Source organism: Hyalella azteca, unplaced genomic scaffold, assembly GCF_000764305.2.
Source record: "Hyalella azteca isolate HAZT.00-mixed unplaced genomic scaffold, Hazt_2.0.2 contig8696, whole genome shotgun sequence".
Taxonomy (NCBI): Eukaryota; Metazoa; Arthropoda; class Malacostraca; order Amphipoda; family Hyalellidae; genus Hyalella; species Hyalella azteca.
Window position 1 is genome coordinate 373,416 of NW_025938782.1, and position 22,312 is coordinate 395,727.

General features: G+C 34.8%; 1 protein-coding gene across 1 annotated transcript in view; it reads right to left on the reverse strand.

Annotated features, from left to right (window-relative positions):
• LOC108671904 (homeotic protein Sex combs reduced) overlaps positions 1 to 20,086 on the reverse strand; it is a 43,565-nt gene extending 23,479 nt beyond the window's left edge. Inside the window, exon 1 of the mRNA XM_018159500.2 lies at positions 18,848 to 20,086. Within this exon, the coding sequence (XP_018014989.1) occupies positions 18,848 to 19,544 (697 nt within the window). The 5' untranslated portion in view covers positions 19,545 to 20,086. The remainder of the gene's footprint in view (positions 1 to 18,847) is intronic.
• Between the last annotated feature and the right edge of the window lie 2,226 nt (positions 20,087 to 22,312).

Sequence of the window (22,312 nt, forward strand, 5' to 3'; positions counted from 1 at the left end):
AAGCCTGAAATTATTGGTTATCAAACTTCATCGAAGTTTATATAAAATCTTTCACTCTATCTGGCGCAAATTCCTATAGCTTCTTGGACTATTCGAGGCAAATTTAAACACCGACTGAGGTCAGAGTCATCAGAGTCGACATTTAAGAGTATTGAGACTACATCTAGGTTTACATGGGAGTCTCAGACTTGTCTCCAACCTCCTCGACATTTGATGGATGAACTGTCGTCAGGGCCCACAGCGGATGACGGATGAAGCGTCACTAAGACGTTATCATAATGAAATAAAGACGTCCAATCCTAAAATGTCCGACAAGCTCCTTGCCTCTGGAGTGTTCAAAAGTCTGAGGAAAACATGAGACTGTCAAAGTGTCGAGTTTTTTTTAATGATATCGCCAGCATTTAGTGCGCTAAATTATTTAAAACATTGGATTTAATTTATTGTACATAATAATTGCCTTCTGTTAAGATGGTTCATGACCTAATGTTTATTTCAACATTTGTATGCAATTAAATAATGAATTTATTTAAATGCCAAAAATTATTCAACGAAAAATTTATAAATGAGTCAAAATTAAACATATCATTACAATTAGTGTTCCTATGTATATTAACGAGGCATTAATTAAATAACCAGCTTACAAACCATATATTTTTCAATTGATCGCATCGAAAAGTAGGAATTACTTTAAAATAATTATTTTTTCATCAATAGGACTTTTGCCCGCTAACCGCACTAAGACTTTGGTTTCGTGAACAAACTGATTGTATCACAAATAATCGCCCGAATTATAATTTAAGCACACTTACCTGAGCCAAAATTATTAACAAAATGTAGTTATAGTTATGAGTTTTTATAAATTTGATTTCAAACAAACGAATGCATGATGACGAATCACGAAAACACAATCGCAGAAAATGTATCATTATGATAATAAACTCTCTCTTCCTGAATTCTATTACTACTGCAAATTATCAATAACTGTACCAGGATATTTTATTCCTCCATGCAAGGATTTAAAAATAAGTGATGTTGTGTCGTCGCATTCTCCCAGTAACTCAAGGAAAAGTGGACTTGGCTGCAGAACAAGACAAATGAATGGCCAGACGAAGCCTCTAATAGAAATCGATAAAGTAGCAAAGATTCGCTTCAATGGGGAAATAGGGTCAGAGCAACAGGAATATAGCGAGTTCTGTTATTTCTCTCGTTCGAATCCTTTCTTTTCTAGGCTGATTGGAGGGTTTTCTTTCCTTTTGCGGAATTAACCATCAGACGATTAAGACATTTTTAGTTTTTAAAAAATAAATATGTTAAAAATTCATATATTGATGTTAAAAAATTATAACATTCTAAATGTGTTCAAACCTTAATCCTGTATTGGTCGGTAAGAATTCTTCTTCTTGAGAGTACAATTATCCATATTTCCTGGAGGAACTAAATTATTACTAGAATACCCATTTTTATTTGTAACATTAGAATTGAATTACGCGAGAAGTTTTATAGTTGAAAAAATGGGGGACACTTTAGTGTTCATATTTGATCAGAGATAACGAAAAATTGTCAAGCGGATTTTCAAAATTGACTTCATGATATAATTTCGTTGGTACCACCAAAAGAATTGCATTACGAGATTGATTATTAAATCTGCGATGCGCAGGCCGGTAGGCCGCGTCTGCCAATTTCGAGAGAGTGTGTGAGAGAGGCACAAGTGATTGATGGTTTTTCTGACAGCTAACATCAATAATGCAGCCTTAATTGAAAAAAACTTTGTGATATCGATAACGATCGTACACTTCCCATCATAGGAGAGTGAAAACATGACTAACTTGGTGAATGTTATTGAATGAGGTGCATAGGATTTATGAGTACTTGTATTGATCTAGAATTTTATCTAATTTTTTGTTATCTACTTTTCACATATCCTTTCATATCACATGTGTTTCATAAGACATTGTTTCCGTTGTTTTATACCCCATGTTGCTCTTCAAAAACTCGTATGCAGCTGTTCTATGCCACATGTTACTGCAGCGATACAAAATATATGAGTTTTTAATATTACTAGAATTTAATCATAAATTAAGAGACATTGAATCCACTTCATGTTTAGTAACCTTTAGCTTATTTTAGTGCACATTAATAAAGTTCTAACATAACGTACATTTAATTTAACTAGTTTTGATTAAGAAAAATGAGCCAGCAGCATAAGAACTGTTACAATATTGAAAAATCTAATAATTTCGCATTTTTCATTCAATCTTTTCATAATTTTATTTTATGAACTTAAACCATACGCAATACTTAGAACTTGGAGTAATTAATGAAACAAAACATAAACGATACACTGAACATTTATCATTTGCTACAAAACCATCACGTTTATCACTCAAAAGAAACGTTTTCTCGCAGATGTTTCCCTCTCAGGTCACTCCACTACGGGATCTGAGCTGAGCCGTCTGAGCCACCAGATTACTCGCTATATGAACGTCTTTTAGTTTCCCAAGCACAAAGTTACTATGTATATAATGTTCCGACTTTCATTAACAATGCAATAAATAAGCATCCATTATTTCTAGTTGCTTGTATTGGGATAGCAAAATATAAACTGGTAAAATGGTTCTAGCAACTTGTGTTTAAATTGAAACCAAATTCATTTTAGTTTAGCTTTAGTGAATTACGTTGGTGTATAAAAAATTTTCGTTAACAAAATGATTTAAAAATTAAATGCATTTTCATGGCTAGGTAGGAGCGATATTCAGTCAGTGGAATATTTTTATTTATAATTTCCATTCTTGACGCATCTATTGATTGAATTTCCCTGGAATTATTCACTCTATGGTCACATAGTTTTGTGAAAATAATCCAGTCATATAATTCAAGGAGTAGATCACATCACATGATTAATGATTGCTTCGATCGAAATATCTAGTTGTATACCGTCTCCGAATCTTGCAAAAATAATAACTTTTACAATCTCTGAATATCATTTTTTTTTCTATATTAATCTGAACAGTGGGAAATGATTTTACGGATATTCTTTTATAGAAAAATGCACAATTACAAGTCGCAGTGATAGAAAAATACAGGTCGCTTGCGGAACCTGTCAAAGGATGACATATTATACAGCTTGTGTTCAACCGGAATCAATAGATCGCTGGTCGTTCGTCAAAGTTAATAACCCGCCGCAGGCTTGGTATTCGCCAACTGAGTACTTTTTGCAGTTATTCCATACGTGACATAATTTCGCGTAAGCATAGAACAGTTTTAGACTTAATAGTAACTTATATTATTTCGCTAGATTATTGCGAATTAATACTAAAATTCTTAATAATCAAAATCAAATTGATAATAATCTATAGGTTAGTTGAATTTTTTATGTACTAAAATTTTATTCACTAGTATTGCTCTCATTTTTTATTGATGATAATGATTTCATTCAGTATCAACTACTCAGCCGTTCGTTGTCATCATAAAATAAATCATTATATTTTGGAGCGTATGGAATTCAACACGCATGAAATATGTATTAAATTTTCTATTTTTTCCATGATATTATTTTGACTTTTTCAATTTCGTGAACGATCTTGCGGAAAATTTTGAACGCTGCTACAGCGTGAACTTTAAATTGAACTCTCCATCATAATTTGGTCCTGAAGAGTCCTCGAATGTTCGAGACTTGAACAACCCAAGTGTTTCTTTGCAAACGAGTCTTCGTTTATGTGTTTGGTCTCGATGCCTTTTGTCAATCTCATGTCCACACATGGCGTGGGGATCCGTATAACTCAAGCCCAATGGATCAAATGATGTAAAAAAACAAGACTGAAGCTAATGATGCTGTGCCATTCAGACGACAACTTCCTGCACCTGTTAAGCTTCACTTAAAAGCCGCGGATAGACTTAATAGTAATTTATATTATTTCGTTAGATTATTTCGAATTAATACAAAAATTCTTTAGAACTAAAATCAAATCGACACTAATTTTTAAGAGAGTTAAATTAATTATGTACTAAAATTTTATTAACTCGTATAGTTCTTATTTTTTATTGATGATAAATTGATTTGATTTAGTATAATATACTCAGCCATTCGTTGTCATCATCAAAGAAATCATTATATTTCGGAGCGTATGGAATTCAACACGTCCTGAAATATGTATTAAGTTTTCTATTATTTCCATAACATTATTTTGACCTTTTCAATTTCGTGAACGAACTTGCGTAAAATTCTGAACGCTGCTACAGCGTGAACTTTAAATTGAACTCTCCATCATAATTTAGTCTTGAAGAGTCCTCGAATGTTCGAGACTTGAACAGCCCAAGTGTTTCTTTGAAAACGAGTCTTCGTTTATGTGTTTGGTCTTGACGCGTTTTGTCAATCTAGTGTCCACACATGGCGCGGGGATCCGTATAACTCAAGCCCCAATGGATCAAATGATGTAAAAAAAACAAGACTGAAGCTAATGTTGCTGTGCCATTCAGACGACATCTTCCTGCACCTGTTAAGCTTCACTTAAAAGCCGCGGTAAATGCTTCATTAGAACAGGAAATGACAGATATTCATGGGCTCTCTGCGCGTCTTCAAGCATTACCTAACGGGTCTTCCTACCATCATGTCTACGTGTAGCCATCGTGAACATAGATTTGGATTCCATTTGTTTTCATTATTATTTCCTGACTATTTTATTTTATTTATATTTAATGTCTATTTTATTATATGTGACTAGATCCAAAACCTCGATTTCATCAGATATTGCTGCAGAAATAATGATATAAATGTAATTCCAACAAATTATGATACCGGAACGAATTGCATTATAATTTAAAAATTTCTGAATCATATCGAATGGATAATTGATTTTAATTTCGAGGTAAATTGAAAGAAGGATTCCAAGTTTCCCCAAGAAAATATTCTCGAAAAAACATCTATGATGTTGATTCAATCGGCCAGCCTACCACGTAGGAATTTCTCACATCACCAGACTCAAATTAAGCCTTGCATTTGCTATTCAAAGTCAGACGAGCGACTAACTTTCTCCTCTTCCTCTCGCCGCTGGTATCCAAAATAATGAGAAAATCTATCACTGTTCGCTTTTTCCCGACGACTTTTAACTTGACTCAAGGATAGGCTTTTTCTCGAGTCCGAATGTTATTGAGAGAAGTGGGAGAAGAACTGCAAACTTCGGGAGAATATTGATAGTATACGAGGGCTCGATAGCGGGCAAACTCCTTGTGGGAAAAAGCTGGATGGCGCCAAACAAAGTCTGATAAATTTTTAAATCTGCAAGGGAATTCACGATTAAAGAATTATCAATTCTCTGTGTCTTTAAATATTGACAATCATCAATCGTGTGTCAATTAAAAGTGGAGCACTTCATGTTCACGTATATTAAAACGTTGAAAGTACAGGTATTTAGAAAATATTTGATGCCGAACTGCTTCCAATGTAAAGTAACTTGCTATACTCTTTTATTTTTATTCGAATCCGGGAATTTATTATGAGGCAACGTTTAATATGTGCATGCAAATGAAATGCCTGCGAGTGCGGCATCCAATACGAATTTTTTTCGTTCATGGAAAAAGTCGCTAAGATATTTATTTACTAGAACTTTACTAGCAGTGTTTTTCAAAATAATTAGTCATATGACGAAAAATTCATACTGATTATATTTCAAGCCGTAATGGCTTCTTTAGACTAAAATATGACATATTAAATTCATATCACTTTTAAAGAGTTGCTTAGATAGATTTTGATAAACTATTTAGATGAACATTGGCCTCATGAATCCTATGAACCGGTGTATTAAACTATATATGCTCGGTCGTTGCTCATCGGTGGCAAATTCGCCCATAAGAAATTCTAGATTTATTTTGGTGGCGTAGTTTTAGGCCCAGATCCAGCAGCCCTTTTGACGGAACGCTCTCGACAGTTACGAATGTGGTTCCTCGCTTGCCTGCCTTCGTTCGCGAGCTCGGCCGAGAGAATAGGTTTTCTTCCGATAAACATAGGAGAAGAAACGTGAGAAGTGCCAAGAATTCTTCTGGTAAACAAAAGAGAAGAAACTTGTGAAGCGTTACTTGAAAGGAAACGTAAGATTAAACGAGTAGAAATTCAAAGTGTTAGAAATGTAAGAAATAAATGAGGCTATCTGCTGATATGGTGAGTAGAAGTCACTTTCGACGTGCAGCTTTAAAATATCAAAAATATTTTATGAAAGAAAGATTGCTGTTTTTTAAATCTTGGAGAGATTTAAATAAAACCCACGATCAAATATTGACGATTGATATCAGACGAACATTGCAAAAAAAAAAATAGAACAGTCATAATTGAATTACACACTACAGGATTTTTAGAATAAATTTGTTCACTGAAATATTTATATTAGTAAACAATTTTTTTATATGTGCAAGGAAAAAACTACTAATAACATTATTTTTGACGTATTCTAATAACTTTCCTCCCTGCAAAGTAAAAAAAAAATGTATTTAATACTTGCATGGCAATGATACATAACTTCATTATTAAAAATTTTTGATCGCTCATGATAGTTTTTCGGCTAGTTATCGCTTTTCATTTATCCCTTTTATTTTATTGGGGCGAAAATGAACGTCCTGGAGTGAAAAAACACGAACAATAAACGTCCCGACGAACGAAAACAAAGCCATATATTATATTAACAAAATAAAAAGAACACTTCGAGAATATGAGCAGAATTGAAGCTTTCAATCCCTGGTCTTTATTATCCAAGATTCATTATCCATTCGATTTTAACTTAGAGATAAAACAACACCTGCACATTTTTGCGTTCCATTGCATGAAGTTTGTGGAATGCTCCAATTTCATCATAACTAACTCTTTTACCAAATTAAAAAAACTGCTATCATCGCAAATTTTTTTTTCCTGCTAACAGTGGCCGCAACTAAAGCAAAGAGATTCACTTATCAGAGCCAACACCATTAACCGCACGCAACGAGGCAGGCTGTGGTGCTGTGTAAGGATTTACTTGGCTGATTTACTGTTGCTATTTAATGGCTCATTCGAAGCAAAGCTTTGGAGACACTAACAATGACCTTGTGTAGCTCTTGTGAGGCATTCGTTCTCTGTCCTTAACAATGTCTTAGAAAAATCGATCCGCATCCCGCATTAGAAAGACGATCCAAGATTCGGTGAGAGGGCGATTTTTTACCAGCATCTTGGACCACCCGCTATGAAGTTGCACATAAATACATGCCTGTTGCTCATGCATGTTTTGCCTCCTAATTATTCAGGGAAAAAGATGCGAGAACATTTCATCTATTGATAACAGCCTATGATAACAAAAGGAGCTTCAGTGGCCAAATTTGTTTGAGGTGATGGTTCGCTATTACTCATCCCTGGATTGTATTGTAACATAAAAGTCAATTTTTTGCTCCAAAAAAATGTATTATATAATATTTTATATATGTTAATTCCAGCCATTGTTTTACGAAAGTGTAGAATCTTTCTGACGTGGATACATTCGTCAACTGCATCGCCGAGTTCAACGAAAAGAAGGCATGCTTCCTGGAAGTTCAAAGACAATTCTAGAAAACTCGACTCTAGTTTCAGGAACAACAGAGCATTTCGATCAATGGGAGAACAATAAAGAGGAAAGAAAGATTCGTGCGGATCGTCAGAGCTTCTTCCAAGTACTCTGTGTGGGGATCTATTTGTATGAGAATCACGTTAGATCTCGCCTTGTTGTCGAGTGCTTGAGAAACCAACTTCAGTAAAGAGTTTGGGGTTTTCCAGCAATCGTTTCTCGCGGGCCGTGTGAATACCGTCTGTTTGTAGGCATTCATGAAAATTTATTTTAAATTGTTCGTAACATAATGAGAAATTAACCTAAAAATTACTAGTAAAATGACAAGGAATAACAATTATAAATCATACGAAGAAATTTAAAGAAAATGATTTTGTGATCAAATATAGAAAATATAATGAATCCATTCATAGAGAATCTATCCAAGAAAGAGATCCATGCAGCCGGAGCAGCTGGAAAAATTCTCAGCCCTATTTATTTCTGCGGCAGAATAACCTTTAAAATGTAATTGATTAATTCGCGATAATCTAAGGTAATCACTTTTCGAATCTAAATTCAAATTTATCATTCATTTGAAGTGCACATTAAAATTACAATGTCACGTGACTACTATTTTTAATTCTAACCAATTAATTTTATTCAAAGACATCTTACGCACAAAAAACTTTCGAAATGTACTATATTTGTGCAAGGCAATTCTATCTACGATCGTCCTATGTTATGCATTATATTGCTATGCACAGTCCCACTCTTATCACGCCTCTCAATGACGGGAGGTCATTCCGAGAACAATGGCACGCGCCCTAAACTCGATTTCACTCGAAGTAATTCTTCCATTAACTTGCTATTCCCTCTCAAGTTAAAAAAGACATTTTATTACAGTTCTCAATACAAAAAAAATATTCACAGCAATTTTTCTTGCCTTTAATTGAGGTTTGAATTATTTTTCTCAACATTTTCTGTGGCTTTTACATCTTATCAATAAACCTATGACGTACAAGAAAGTTCATAAGTATTTGCTTCACTGAAAACGTTCAGTGCTTGGCATAGGAGTCTCAATATGTATTGCATTAGTGCTTTCCTCCTTGTAAAATGTTTAGAGCAAAATCGTCTGTATACTTAGAAAAAAGAAATATTCCTTCAGTAATTAAATTCATTTCGGACAATTCATTTTTCACGATTTTCGATTTTGGATCTACAATCGGCATTAATTAACGTATATTATTGTACAAATTAAGATTAGCTACTGCTCTGGAAGACTGAAAAACTTCGTAAACTGCCTCGAAAATTGTAAAATTTACTGAACATTCAAATTTACTTGGACATACCTTACTGGAGGGTAAATAGTAATACAAAGATGGAGGTTGGATTCAATAATATACTAATATTATCCAATACAATAATTTTATATCATATAGAACTACCCCGTATATTGCAGCACCACACGTCATCAAACTACATAGTATAATACAATGCCAAGGAAAATACAATTTCAAAATTAATATTAGCCTATTCACTTCTGAAAATACTATTATGTTTTGTTATGTATGCTTCATTATCAGTAAAACCGAGCCTCGCTGTTCAGACTCACTTAAATCAATCGTAGGCGCTGAGACTTCTGTGGTATCTCCTGATTTGCTATGGATTTTCAGTTCTTCCATTGTCCCGAGTCCCTTATCGAGAAAAGCGATTCATCTTGTCGCTTCAATTACAGCCTTTCTCTCTCGATATTCCGTCGACGCTTTTTCTGACTATTCGAGCGAGAATAATGAGCTGAAGATCGAAGCCTGGTGCTGGGCTCGTGCCTATACTCAATTTTTTATAACCGCTTAAGAGTGAAATGTATTCAATGTGTCCGAATTGTTTTTTTTATTTTTTAAGGCAATTAACGTACTAATCTAGAGAACAATAATTATAGTAACGTGAAATTTAGAAATTGCATGCATGGGACATTAAATATGGTGTTGATTGGGTGACTGACTCATTTCAACATGTAACATTAATCGTTAATTGCTGGTGTGTTCATCAAAAAAAGTTTTCTAGCAACTATTGATACATTAAGGATACAGAGAAATTAGATTGAAAGAAAATTACCCGGTCCTTATATATGTTCAATATTCAATAAATTCAATAAAATATTCGCAAGTTGTAATGGAACAGAGAAGAATAAATTTCTGCTCTAATAATTTCAAGTTTTCAACCATTGAATTTGATCATTATCAAATTTACCATACCCTTTAAAATCGAGCCATCATCTGCACTGAAATATGTTCAACCAAATCCACACGATGTGCAATAAATATTACCGATGAAATTCTGGTTTAGGATGTCATATGGCTCCAAACAATTAAGTCTTGCCCTTTAAGTCGAAATTTTAGCTGACAAGCGACAGATTCCGTTTGTAGAGGTTAAAAAATTTCTTTATTTCTCAAGTATTTATTTGGTTTTGCAAATAATTTTGTCCTCATGTCACTTATGCTATGCCTACCAGAATAGCATAATTAATCTTGCAGTAATGGATTAACCAAGGCGATGCAAGGGACCGAAACTGCGAGCGCAGTAAACACAGGTCTCCAAATGAGCTTGGTACGCCACAATGGACCGACAAGCAGCAAGCTTTAAAAAATTGCACCACCAACTTCACGTGGCGCGGTATTGCTGCGCCGTCTTTACGGAAGCAGGCGTGAGATTTCGGAGAATCGATTTGATGCAGAGTTCCAGTCTATAGATAAGAATCATTTGGAGTATCACATATTTTTAATCGGTGTCTGATTCTGAAGGTTCTAGAATAATTTTTATTGTCAGCGATCAGTAGCAACCGTAACGTTACGTTTTACAACCTAAATCAACCCTCCGTGCTAATGAAGTCTAAAGTTTAGCTGGAAGGTTATGCTTAAGATTACAGTATTCATGTCATCATACTGATTGAGGCTGTTTTTTTTAAATTTCTTGCTAGAATGTCTCATAATAAGAACAAATTCGTACGTTTCAATTATCATATATTTAATTTAGTTTAACTTTAACTGAAAATGTATACCATTACAAACAGATATTTTCTAATGCATAATATACTTCATTCATCTTCCAACTCCGACCTATATATTCCATTTTACTCGTTGAACTAAAAAGAATTACAAATACCGACGATGACGACGAGGGTAAAAAGCTATTTTGATGACGAAAAGAATTCACACGCGAGTGCGCAGTTTTCTTCACTTATAAAAGTTTGGAGTAGCCCGGAAACCTGCGGAGGAAGCGTCGAGTCTGCCATTAACAATTAACCGCACGTTTAATTGGGCTTAGGGACCGGAAGGCGAGGGAGTTTCGCGGTGATCGAGACGCCAGCTCAAAATAAAGACTTGGATGCCTCGGCTCCCTTCCTAACAGCAGCTCAAATTTATCATTTTTTAAATTTTTCACTATTACCAGACTATATATACATTATATAAGGCAAATAGTTGTAAAGAACAGCTTCAATTTAAGTGCATTGCACATAACGGTGGAAGTTTACAAATCAAGAAAGCTTTTAAGGAAGCAAATTACAGTGTATATAGATCAGTGAAGGCAGCTCAATTTCCCATGTTGTAAGTCTGTCAATTGTAAACAAAATTAAGATGCATGAAAAACGGTCTTATAGAGATTGTGAAGTATTGCCTCAATTTTATGGCATTGAAAACTCGCATGAACGATTTTCAATTCTTAGTGAAATCGTTCATGTGAATCCAATCGCTTGTAGTGAAGATGTTTATTGACATTATTTGCACTCATATACGAGGAATCTACAGAAGATAAGGTAATTTTTTTAATTGATTTGAAGGTATTATTTGGGAAATTTTGAAATTGTTAGGGTAACTGATGTTCACTGCCTTAATTGGCGATGAGTGTTTTGACAAATAAATTTTTCAAGATTTTAAGAGATAGAACACGCTTTTCTCGAGGTAAAAGCGGATTTATTCCAGAATTGTATAGCATAATATTTTCCACTGAAAATTACACTGATCTCGATGACTCTTTTAAATTAATTACCGTGTTTACAGAACTTTTGTAAACTGTATTGTTGCACGTTTCATTATTATAAATACTGAACACGTCAACTGATCTGTCTAGTTAATTTTATAATGCATGGCTATAGAACATAGAACCAATAAGTTAATGCATGTAAGTTTAAAGCGTTTAATTATTTAAATCAAGTTGCGACATAAAGAGAAGAATTAAATCTAATGATATATTGAGATGTGAGAGACAGACATAGTTGCAAATATTCATAATATATAATTGGCAATGCCTTAACAAACATTCTGCTCAAAACTGAAGAATAACATAAAGCCAACTGAATTTTCACATTCATATGTGATAATAACAAAATCTCGGATATCCAAATTAACGGTCAAAAATTATTCCTCGCTTATTCCCAAGAAAAAAATAGAGATTGTAGCGACTAAATAGACTACAGCCCAAGCTTTGTGTCTTTAACGCCTTATCATTTTCAATTTTTGCATCTGATTGAAATTTAAAATAAGGCATTTCAGAGTATTTGTGCCTTGTAAATCATTGTATTTGTTGTAAAATGTGCACTGTTTGTGAGCCTTACACATCGGGAGCAGGAATAAAAGATTTTTTCAAGTCAGGACGAGCAGCTACTACATGGACTAGTCAGAGGCGTGTTTGCTTAGGATCTTCCTGCGTTGAAAGAAATTTGTTTACGTAAACCAGCAGCCGATGACTGAAGTCGTCAGCCTGACCGAACGCGTGCCTTCATAAATACTATAAAGCTTGAAGAAAATCTGGCGAAGATTTAGAAAAAAACTTTATTTGTCTGGAAGTTGAAATTGCAGCAACTTAAAAATGCTTAGAAGAAATTATCAATCGTGCAATAAATTGAAGAAACGATCGATAAAAGTCGTTGAAGTAGCAGGAGAGTGACCCCCCCCCAGGAGACGATGTAGAGGCATGGGGGGTTACTCCCCCCGTACCCCAGTATTGACCAGTTAACCGTGACAAAATGGCGGGGCTACGCAAACTGAAAGGGATTTTAGAAGCCAACACATAAGCCACTGGCGAAGTGATTCTGGAATGGAGCCACTACATGGATTATTTTACACCATCATCATATATGATATGAAGTACGCAGCATCAGCTATACATATAGATGCAGGTTGGAATAGATTCTCTGTATGAATTTGGTTTTCCTATTTCCTGTATCCTATTGTTATATATTAAATATATACTAGCTAGATTGTCATTTAGGATTATCAGCTAGGAATTTTATTTTCACTAGTAAGAACTACACACACATTTTCTTGTTTGATATAACAACTGTTTTCGTAGAGCAAAATCCGGTGGTCAATAGTTTTCGTGAGTCATGTAGTTGATTAGTTAAATCGTTTATGAAATATTGTCATGTAAAATATCTATGAATATGTAAGCTAAAGGTCAATATATAATGAATCAATTTAATGATGTTTGTTCTGGCTTTAGTTATATTAACTTTCAAAGTTCCAACTAGAATAATTTGCTTCATTGGAATTTGACGGGAACCTTTTTATGTTATGAGCGATCAGCGGCTGTGCACATTTGATGTGAATAGTAACACGTACGCTTCTTCCCAAATTGTTAAATGACATTCTAACAAATACAAATACAATGCAACTGCTGAATAATGCAATCAGAATTCATGATTGAGTTAACATTATTATTATTATTATAACTTCAGACTGCTGGGAATTTTATCGCAAGTAAATGGCATATGCGTAGCTTGATATCATGTAAAACTTTACCAAGTGATCTTTAAAATTAAGGTGAAAATCTGCTCATAGCTGGAAATACTTTATTGGAAGTGACAAAATTAAGGTCATCACACGTAATGATGCACCAAATTATAAAGAAAATTTAGGTTCGCTCAAACCAAAACCGGTTATTTTTTCAATCTCGGAACGAAAGCCTATATCCACTTTTTCCGTACTTGGTAGAAAATGGATGACTTAGTCGATGCTCTAGAAATGCGATGTGGTAATAAGAATTGTAAATTAAGTAGAATGCTGTAATAAATAAGGAAAGATATTTTGTTGTGCATTTTCCTAGTTGCAATTTATATAACACTATTGCAGGTTAGTTCGGATTTGCCGGGGCTTGATAATTCCTGCAATTTTAGAATCCTGCCTTCCAAAATTCAGTCATTCCCGAAATCCATATTTCGGTTAATAATAAGAAAACTGCTGTATTCTCATCAAATTGAAGCCCCATGAAACCCACACTTTAAATAGACCATGCTCTTTATATTTTAATTCAGCTTAAATAGACAAAAATTCTATTATGCATCTCTTAAATAAAACTCATTATTATATATAACTCGAAAAAAATAAAATTTTATCTAACCCTTCCCTCGTCCTCTCCTTCAAACCTTTCCTATTCTCCCACTAAGAATTGAATTTAAGGATACGTATCGTGGATACGCGCCCGAAGCAATCCCACACTCAAACAAAGTTCGACGAATATAAAGATTATTGAATATACGTAGAATATTGTCTTGCTGCATTCACACGCTGAGGATAGGCTCATTTTTTCCTGTGAGAGTATTGACACGAAATAAATAGAACCTCGAGTGATCAGTAAAAAAATTAGTAATTTAGTTGAGACTCAATGAACTAGTTGGATACAATTTTTAATTTTCCCCTCTTAGGATGGAAATTTGGATGAAAATCAGTCATAGCTACCGGATATGAAAATATGACTTCTCACAGCCGAAGCTGCTGCATGCCATGTTTCAGTTTTCGAGATCATTCCGGTAGGTTTTCTTGCAGTCGAGAGTGGTTGTGTCACACGGTATTTGTCAATGTCACTTCTCAAGAGAAGGATTTAGGAACTCGACTCACAGGCGAGGCTGTTCAAGGTATCAACTAAACGTAAACGTGATGCGGCCGAGCCTACACAGCCTATGAAGAAATAAAATTTAACGAGCTATTGAAAGAGGTGATATAAAATGTATGATTTGTTGCAATTATCAAACAATTATTTCAAGAGGCAAGCAAATCGACTATAGTTTCACTCTTTTCGCCAGAATTTAAGATTTTTAAACGTAAGTAAACGTAAACGTGGTGTGGCCGAGCCTACACAGCCTATGAAAAAATAAAATTTAACGAGCTATTGAAAGGGGTGAAATAAAATGTATGATTTGTTGCAATTGTCACACAATTATTTCAAGTGGAAAACAAATGGACTATGGTTTCACTCTTTTCGCCAGAATTTAAGTCGCATTAATTGGAACTCTATTTTAAATGTCAGAAGTAGCTTTGATTGAAAACATTTTCGCTCATATTCAAGACTGTATCGTATTCAAGTTGCATTCCGTGAGAGAACGTCATTTAGGCGGGAATCGGGCTTAAATTCAAACAAAATTTTTCATGAATTCATCGTATGAGTTTTAATCTGTTTGAGGTGCTATAATACTGTATGTATGAGGTGCTCTTTGTTTACTTCTTTGGGTCCATACTACTCGCAGTTCTTGAAAGAGCAGGCCGTGTTCTTCGAACAGATTAATACAAAATATACATCTTCATGTATTTAGTTTAATCCAAGTTCATTTTCGTTCGTTTAGTTTCAAGTTTCGCCTAAAAAATTAATGTTTAGGGAAAAACTTGAAACTAATCTCTTGCGACTTTTCACATAATTCATGCTCTAAAAAAGCTCGAGGATGAGTAAGCTTTATTGTTTGAGTTTTGCTGCCGCTGTTTAGAGGAGCAGCTATTTACGACCGTCCGGTATTTGCGAGGAATTGTTTACACGCTGCCCACCACTCAAGAAAATTTAAGCCTTTTACGAAAAGGAACGACTTACGTACACTCTATAATGATTTAGAATAATCGCCTGAAATTATAGATTAGTGTATAGGTAGGTGCTAATTTATTTTACAGCGTACATTTGGAATGAATTTTAAGTGTTGGGTTTGAATAAAAAATGTCAGATTACAATTTCTTTAATTTTTGTAGCTTCATTCTCGAAGATGATGTCTTCATGAGTAAGAAAATTATATCTCAACCTCTGCAATCATTTTTATTTGGGATTCTGCTCAATACTATCGATAAACCTGACTTGGTGCAAGAATTATGTTTTGAACGTAAATTGACTTATGTTTTGACCGTAAATCACGTTGAACAAATCGATTGCCTCTGTAGTCATCAACAACAACTCGACAATTGGCTTTATGTTCAGGTCTTCTCGCTCACTTTAGAGCTCTAAATTTTTGGGGCTCTAGAAGCATTAGAGACGGATTAGAGGAGATATAAACAATAGCAGCAACGGGGCTGCAGCAGCGGAAGACTCGTGCGTTTCAGTCGTGCATGCCAACAGCTGATTTAGGGGAGATAGAAAACTTGAAAATTTCAAGCTGGCCTCTAAATTTTTCAAAATTAGAGAAGAAGTCTATCTATATAATGGTATATAGATTTCAATTGAGAGTAAAACCTATTTGCGTAAAATTCAATGTTGCGCATTTCACAGTGGAAAATTTTTTGNCATAAAGGTTGGTATTGAACTTCTTGAGAACTGGGTATTTTATGGTGGACAAAATATTTGCGAAACTGATTTTCGTCAGGTGAGAAGTTTGCAATTTGAAATACTAAAATACCAAGTATGAATATTTGCCGATGGTAAATCTCAAATAAATATAACTTGCAAAAAATCATATCCTACAATTTTTAAAGAGATAATGTGCAAAGCAAATGCGATGAGATAAATATATTTTCTTGACAGGTATATTAATTGAGAATATAAAGTTGATTCATTCAATTCTACTCAATGTATGGGTTGGCACACTGGTTTATTATTTCCCATTTTAATATCACGACATAAGTCAGTGACTTTGCCGGAATCGAGAAAAGTATTTTGTTTTATAGAGAAAAATAGATGATTTCGTTTGCGTTTGGGATTACGAGGAATCATCCCAGTAAAGAAATGCCCCAAAAACCCACCACCATAAATTAACATCAAGGCTTAATTAGGTTTAACTCAACTGAACTAGTTTCGATGAGTTTTACTCTTTTAATGCCAAAGAAGACGACAGAAAGTATATCATAACGGATATAAATATGTTAATACATTAGAGGATTTCAAGTATAATACAACATCGGCTAATAAATGCACGCGTGATTAATACCGACAATTCGAGTGCTTGTGCTCATCGAGTAAAGAAGATTTAGCGTAAGCCGTCGATTCCGAGGTTGTCGGTGCAAAAGCGGTATTTACATATTGAAAAAACATTACCTAAGAATAATAAAGTCGCTTCAAAATATCTATGATTATAAATAGAGAAAATGGTCTATGAAGAACGACTTTAAAATGGTAAAAACGCGAATATCAAACTATCGTATTTCCATTCGAATTATTTTGCTTTCGTCTTATAAGTTGACTGCTGTAGTTAACTTCGTTGCATCTAATGGATTATGAATACAACATAATTGTTCAACCTGCATAAAAATTTTCACTTATGTTCAGGCGGGTCCTATTTAAAAAACATTGAATTAACATGAAACTTTGACTTGCAGGCAATTTTTAACATATTTTTTCCGAAATTCTCCAGGGCATTTTCGCGCTTAATGTTTCATAACCGATCGCACCAACTTTTAAGTACGCATTAACTGTCTAAAAAATGCAGCCTAAAAGATCTTGCTGTCTTTGTCTTTTGTAAATTTGTTTGTCTTTTGTATTCTAACATAATATGTTGATACTATTTTTAGTTTATTACATAATCGCTTCTAATAAAATGTAAATATTATAGAACTGCTTGGAGGAAAATCCTCAATTCTCTGGATGAATGCGTCATGTATTTTACTTTCATTCATGCATTTTTTTATTCATGTGTTTCTTTTATTCATGTATTTTTTATCTATGTATTTCACTGTATTGTATTCATGTTTCATTCGGGTTGCCTGAATGATCTCAACACTGCCCTAACTCGTTGTAATCAGTATTTTAAAAGTATTAATTTAAATGTGCAGCACCTGCACGTAATCTAATCCAACAATTCAGAATTCAATGTCTGATCTTAATGCGGATTATCTTATTAGATTACAATGCGCTTCTCCTTCAAATATTCTTCGTGCCTTCAATTCTGATTGCAGAGGAAGTAAATTTGTTGAACAACAAGCACTGCCGTTAATGCTTAAATTTTAATTAATTCGTTGGACTAACGATTGATATTTGTTCTAAAATTTGGTATATATGAATAAGGATAAGAAAAATATATAGATAAGCTAATTTGCGGGAATACGGATTTGAAGACTTCCGCGTGTATCAAAGACAAATTTTTTTAAGAGTACAAATTTTTGTGGGATGCAGAATAGATCGCTGCAGGATTTGAAATCACAAAAATTTAGGTCGCAATACACATCGACTACGCTCTTACAAACACACAATACTCGAACCTTTCAACCTATGCACAAATAGTTATAATCACAAATAGTTATAATCTGCGAGTCGATAATAAAAAGTATTGAATTCAGATCATGCAAATGTCTCTGATTTGCGAGATCAGATTGTAGTATTACATTCGTTATTGTTACATGTTTTGGTTTTTTGCGCAGATTATAATTCAAAATTATTCTCTCTGATCATTAGATAGAGTAATCAAATAGAATTGTAAATCAATACTCGTAGTGTAGTTTTAATCATCGAATTATTCGGATGCAAGGATCGCTATAAATTTAACTTCACAGTGTTTAAATAAACAAAATCCCATACCAAAATCATTAATTAATTAACTTTGTAATGCAGCCGTTACTGGTGGAATTTAAAAAAGTTTCTACACTTGAGCTTTGAATTAATTAAATAGTACGTGAAATATGTCAAAATAAAGAACAGCAATAGTTCATGTTCTGCTTTGGCGAAGCTTGCTTTAAAAATAACGCTTTCCTCGATGAACTTACTGGAGAACAAAATTCAATCAATTATTCTTCAAAATGGAGACAGGATATATTGGTTTATGTTACCATGCAGTGCACTTATAAACGAATTCTCAGGCTTCAAATTTTTTACGAAAATCAGTGGTAAAGTTTGAATTTTTGTATTTCTTTCATAAATTCAGAAACGAATACTCCTAATGCGCATATATAAAAAATCGTAATTTTCATGGCACCACCCGATAAAGTAGCGAAATATTTCCTACTAATAAAAAGTTAGGGCTTAAAAAAACTGAGAAGAGACTATGGATAAAACTCTTTTGTGAGCCTTAAGAGAATGCTTCATGAAATAATAAAAGTTGCCTGACAACTTTTAAAGAGTAAATCTGATTCACTTACTGTTGGTTCCGAGGTGAACTCTTTTCATCCACGGGTAAATGTGAGGGTTCGACTTAGTATTCGACCCCGATCCACCTGCTGTGGAATCCCCTGCTTCACTTCCTTCTCCTGCTTCACTTCCACCTCCTGACGCACTGTTCCCTCCACTATTATTTGCACCACCTGAGGTTCCTCCACCACCACCACCTGATCCACTAGTCGGTGTATTCTGCTCAGATCCACTCGTGGACCCGCTCGATCCCGGTCCTCCGGCTGACACCGAAAGATCTTGAGGAGATCCGACGGGATTAGTCCCCGACTCAGGAGTGGGAGCGAATTTACACGAAATATTATTAGAGGTTCCCGAGGTCGTATTGGCTTGAGGGGTAGATACTGGAGACGAGGAAGGCTGGTGTAGCCGGGGATGGACAGATGGACCTGGGGTCGAGCTTCCACTCTCATCTCCTGTGCCCAGACTCCCAGTGGCAGCAGCTGAAGAAGCTGCCACTGACGACGTTAAAAAGTCAGCTGTCGGGGTTCCGTTTGGTAAAGCAGAGGCACCCGTGGGTGTATAAGCTCCATATTGCTGCAGTGGTGGAGAATAGCATGTGTCGTAACTATTCATTGCGGCTCCGTAATAATCGGCCGCAACGGCGCTAACATCTTGCACTCGTCCGTAACAAGCGGACATCGAGTTTACGAACTGATACGAACTCATTGTTGTTGGGTTTAAGTCACTTATTTTCACTCAAGAATCACACCACACAACCTTGATTTGAAATAATCTTATCATGGATCATTTTTTTTTAATTTGCCATCACTGGCATAAACGAGCGTTTCACAAACTCTAATGCCAGTTTGTGGCAGTGAGCAGAAGGCTGTGGCGTTAGTCCCCCTTACTCTGTCCAGAGGACAAGTGCGTCAATTGTTATAGGGGCAATAAAGAGTTGGAAGTGCGGGCACACTGTGGTCGAGAACCATGCATCTAATGGTACGCACGCGACCGCACCTCGACACTACGAGTAGGATAAATTACGAGCCGTGATACGTAGAAGATCAAGGCTCACTGAGCGTCCATGAGACGATACACCAACTATAAACAGCCGTAAATAAGACGATGAGCTGCAGCAGCTGCTGCCAGTAGTTGAGGCTTGTAGCAAGCTAGAGAGAACGAGGGTCGGTGGGGGTTAAGATTCAGAGTCAGCGAACACTACCTTCCGACCACTCCACCTTGCTCCAAAGTTACAAGTTACTGCCAGTTTCGGCTCGGTCTTGCCTCGGGAATCTGCGGACACCTCCCGACCCCTCGAAACAGTCTCCGCCTACCACAAAACCGGCCCCCTTCTGGCTCCTCCTAAGCACACGCAACATGACTGCACTCACACCTATCCAAGGCTTTCTTTCTTCATCCCTATAGCTGCCTCACTCCTTTTTACCTCACATTTTCCTTCATGAATTAGCGTATTGAAACGCACCACGAATCAGCTGCACCTTTGTTCTGTAACTTGTCAACGCTTGCCTGCGTGGTCGAGATGCCAGCACTAGCTTTGAGTGGTATATTTAATTTTATTATAGAATTCTGTATGACTTTGGAACAGGCCAATAATATTGACCACTTTATTTTTGCGTTGACGGCTGGCTTTGCATGTGCAGAATACAACTAAAAACTATGTAATTACAACACAGTATCATCAAATTGTGCGGATAAAATTACCAATTAGGTAGAATTCTGATCAAATAAAATTTTGCCTCTCTTTTGATCGTTAATTTGGAATTGATTTTTGCAGTAGGCCGAACTAGAGTGATTATCGTGGGTTTCATCGCCTTTACTATCATATACGAACCTTGGTTTTCCACGCGTACGTTCTCAATTTTCACTATAAGTTAATAATTATCAATTAAATGTCTACTAACATTTGTTTTTAATAATTTTCTATAAATACATGAGATAATGCAGGTCAATAAACTTTTTACGTCGACTGATTTCATTACCGTAAAGTCTTGTGCAGTCAGAAAAAGTCGTTGACTGATATAGTAAAAATATAGTAAATATAGTAAAACTAAACATTATGCTACCTAATTCGCCGCTGGAGTAAAAAAAACCAAAGCAAACTGTATTCAGAATTCGAAATTTCCACAACGTACCAATTTTTTTATAATATCTCAATATTATCGTGCATGCCGTCAATATTGAGTAAGAGGCATGAAAAAAGTTCATTGAGCTTAAGACGATAAAAATTATTTTGTGTACTGCATGGGGGTTGAACAGCAAAAACTAAGACACCAATTGACTTACCATTTTTCACCGAATTAATTAATTTACTGAAATTTGGTGTATGTCAGGGGCTAACAATTACTGAAATTTTAGTAAATTGAATCTCATTCCAAGATCCCGTAGAGTTTATTGGAGCGCATTATTCATTATGGAGAACTTATTCAAACTAGGGCTCTTCCGTGTCTCGATTGTTTACAAACTATCTATAAAATAGTTGAAATATTATTACACGCAGGGAAAAAAGCAATGAGCAATTAAAACTCCGTGAATAAAAAAATATTGTGCATTTCAGAACCTTTGCAAAGTTCTGAAATGCACTGCAACGTAAATATTTGAATGAAAATGTCCTCATAAAAAGCGTCATCGACCTAACCTTGTCCATAAATCAGTACTTTCAATGTTTGGTGGAAATAAAATCTGTATTTTTTCTTAGAAGGCCTAATATATGTTGCGAAATAACAGTCAGTTGAAAGCTTTAGTTTCATGCAGTAATATTTCCTCGTCCATTATTTTCCGTAGAACTCACTCGTGCACGAGCAAATTACTTCGCTAGCAAATTATTTTGGCATAAAATATTGATAGATTTATTGCACGAAGTAGAACATGATAAATTGTATTTGATTGCGTTTGTTGAAATATTGTGTGGAAATTATAACAAAAAATACTGCTAGCCTAGATAAAGCTTCAGAACATGAAACTATATAAGACAGTTTTCATCCATTTCTAAAATTTATCGTTGTTATACTTCAAGTTATTGTCACAATTATGTGTTCAGCCTATATCCTCATTAGCCATATAAATGCATGTAGTTTAAATTTTCATTATATTTTTCTATTCCTTATCCAACAATAAAGTAACCAAGTCATTTATTAAATGGATATAACCCTTTTAATACATCAAGTTACTTTATTATTGAAGTTTGGCGATTAGTATAAGTCACAATGAAATGCGTGGTTATGCAAGAATACGCGTTAAATTATATGGTTAAGTATAGACGACTTTTCTTTGAATTTTTTATTATCAAGAGTACAGGATATGGAAAACATTGAAGTTCATGAAATTGAATTGAAAATAATAATTATTAATAACCCAATTTAGAATGCTCTTGGTCTGTCATCTGTTCCTTGACACGATGGAAAAATTCTCAATTTCAGACGGAATCAGCAATGTTTCTCTTCAATATTTAATGGAGAAGTATAAATATTTTTAAT